General features: G+C 55.4%; 1 protein-coding gene across 1 annotated transcript in view; it reads left to right on the top strand.

Moving 5' to 3' along the window:
• The first annotated feature begins 692 nt into the window (after positions 1 to 692).
• The window catches only part of PNPT1 (polyribonucleotide nucleotidyltransferase 1), a 61,098-nt gene continuing 59,287 nt past the window's right edge, over positions 693 to 2,503 (top strand). Inside the window, exon 1 of the mRNA XM_085857860.1 lies at positions 693 to 902. Within this exon, the coding sequence (XP_085713986.1) occupies positions 727 to 902 (176 nt within the window). The 5' untranslated portion in view covers positions 693 to 726. The remainder of the gene's footprint in view (positions 903 to 2,503) is intronic.

Below are 2,503 nucleotides of genomic sequence, written 5' to 3'. Positions count from 1 at the left end.
AAGACCAAGAATGAACCCGAAGAAGTAAAGAGCGGATGAAACGCAACAGAATTAAACTGGAGCCAGACGACTTGTTTCCCCCAGCAGCACAACCCAAACACCATCAGGGAGGACACCACTTGAAGATCTTCAAAGAAAGGAGCCACCGGGAAGTCAGGAACAAGTTCTTCGGACATCGGATGGTGGATGATTGGAATGCAAACTACCCTGAACCATACATGCATAATAATAGTAAAGTTTCGGGAAAAACATACAGGACGTTTCGTGACCGGGAGCAACAGGACCAGCCTTTATCCTGTATGTGATGATGGTGATGGTGATGGTGATGATGATGATGATGATGATGATGATGATGATGATGATGATGAACTACTCAGCCTGGCGGAGGTATGCGCTCTCCCGAGTGCCGTTCTACTTTTCAGTTTGTTTTGATAGTATTTGTGTAGTCGGACAACGGTATACATGAAGGATGGTACGACACACAGTTTGGTGGAATATATGATGGCCGTGATGGTATAAGTCGTGTCAGCAACTTTCGTTTTTTTTTTTTTGTTTTTTTTTTGGTGAGGTAAAGGGGAATTAATTAATCGTTAGTTGATCAAATTGACATTACTAACTCACTGGGACTTTAAACGCCATTGGAACTTAAATATTTAAAGAAGAAGAAAATTTTAAACGATCATGATGGAGTTGTATCACGACCGTTGTGACCTTTGACATCACATCATGGCGGCTTCCAGTGTGAGGCATGCCGGCCGACAGTTCGTTCCGTGCGCATTCAGAACACCGAGCCGACACGGCCCGGCTTCTCCCGTGGCTTGTCGAGCGGCACTGTTACGCCGTTCGCACAACTGGGGTGGAAAAGCGGTGCAGAAGGACGTTCAAATCCAATTGGGAGACACGTAAGCGAGTTGCGGAATGCTCTGGCCTGCGATGTGTTCCATTACCAATCAGCTTGCCAAGCCGGCCGTCCTTTATCAACCGTTTAACTTGCGCTTCAACTCGTATATTACAAAAACGAGCAGGAACCTGCGGGAATTCCGCATCATGTAAAATGTGACCTCCTCAACATGATGCAAAGAACAGTTTACGTCATGTAAATTTAATATTGTGTAATTATGTTCAACCAAACATATTGCTCGATTTAATCAACTCCACCTCCTCCACGCCCTCCTCCCGGAGTCCTCGACTCCCCGCTCCTCCCCCTGGAGTCCTTGACTCCCCGCCCCTCCCCCCCGGAGTCCTCGACTCCCCGCCCCTCCCCGAAGTCCTCGACTCCCCTCCCCTCCCCCGGAGTCCTCGACTCACCTCCCCCGGAGTCCTCGACTCCCCTCCCCCGGAGTCCTCGACTCCCCTCCCCCGGAGTCCTCGACTCCCCTCCCCCGGAGTCCTCGACTCCCTCCCTCCCCGGAGTCCTCGACTCCCCTCCCCTCCCGGAGTCCTCGACTCCCCTCCCCTCCCCGGAGTCCTCGACTCCCCTCCCTCCCCCCGGAGTCCTCGACTCCCTCCCCTCCCCCGGAGTCCTCGACTCCCCTCCCCTCCCCGGAGTCCTCGACTCCCTCCCTCCCCGGGTCCTCGACTCCCCTCCCTCCCCCGGAGTCCTCGACTCCCCTCCCCTCCCCGGAGTCCTCGACTCCCCTCCCCTCCCCGGAGTCCTCGACTCCCCTCCCCTCCCCGGAGTCCTCGACTCCCTCCCCTCCCCCGGGTCCTCGACTCCTCCCTCCCCCGGAGTCCTCGACTCCCTCCCCTCCCCGGAGTCCTCGACTCCCCTCCCCTCCCCGGAGTCCTCGACTCCCCTCCCCTCCCCGGAGTCCTCGACTCCCCCTCCCGCCCGGAGTCCTCGACTCCCCCTACCCCTGGAGTCCTCGACTCCCCCCTCCCCCGGAGTCCTCGACTCCCCGCCCCTCCCCGGAGTCCTCGACTCCCCGCCCCCTCCCCGGACTCCTCGACTCCCCGACCCCTCCCCGGAGTCCTCGACTCCCCACCTCCCCCACCGGAGTTCCCGACTCCCCGCCCCCCACCGAGTTCACGGCTCCCCTTCTGCCCTCCGCCCACTTCAGACTCAAAGCTCCCCCCCTCTCTCGAGTCCATGACTCTCCTCCCGTCCCCCTTCCCCATGTCATCGAATCCCCCTTCTCCGTGTCACCCATCCTCCCTTCCCCAACCATAACCAAAATCTAATAAGCTCGTTCTAGTCACCGACCCAACTCATTCACCTAGTTTTGGCCAAATATGTCCATCACTGTTTGAGATATTGTGCTATCTAGCATTTTCACCCAATCTCAAAATGAAGAATCATGTATAAAAACAAAAAAATTCTCGAATCTGGATCTTCACCAAAATCAAATCAATTTGGTCTTGTCATACACCCAACCTGTTCACCAAGTTTCGTCCGAATCCACCCATAACGTCCTACAAATGGATGTTAAACGGGCTGCCAGCCTACTTTGGTGGACGTTAAAGATCCCACGGTGTCCTTTTTGAAGAGTAGGCAGGCTATTGC

Source organism: Eptatretus burgeri, chromosome 15 (genome assembly GCF_056783735.1).
Source record: "Eptatretus burgeri isolate ZD-2024b chromosome 15, Ebu_testis_v1, whole genome shotgun sequence".
NCBI lineage: Eukaryota > Metazoa > Chordata > Myxini > Myxiniformes > Myxinidae > Eptatretus > Eptatretus burgeri.
This window is presented reverse-complemented; position numbering and strand designations above follow the sequence as displayed.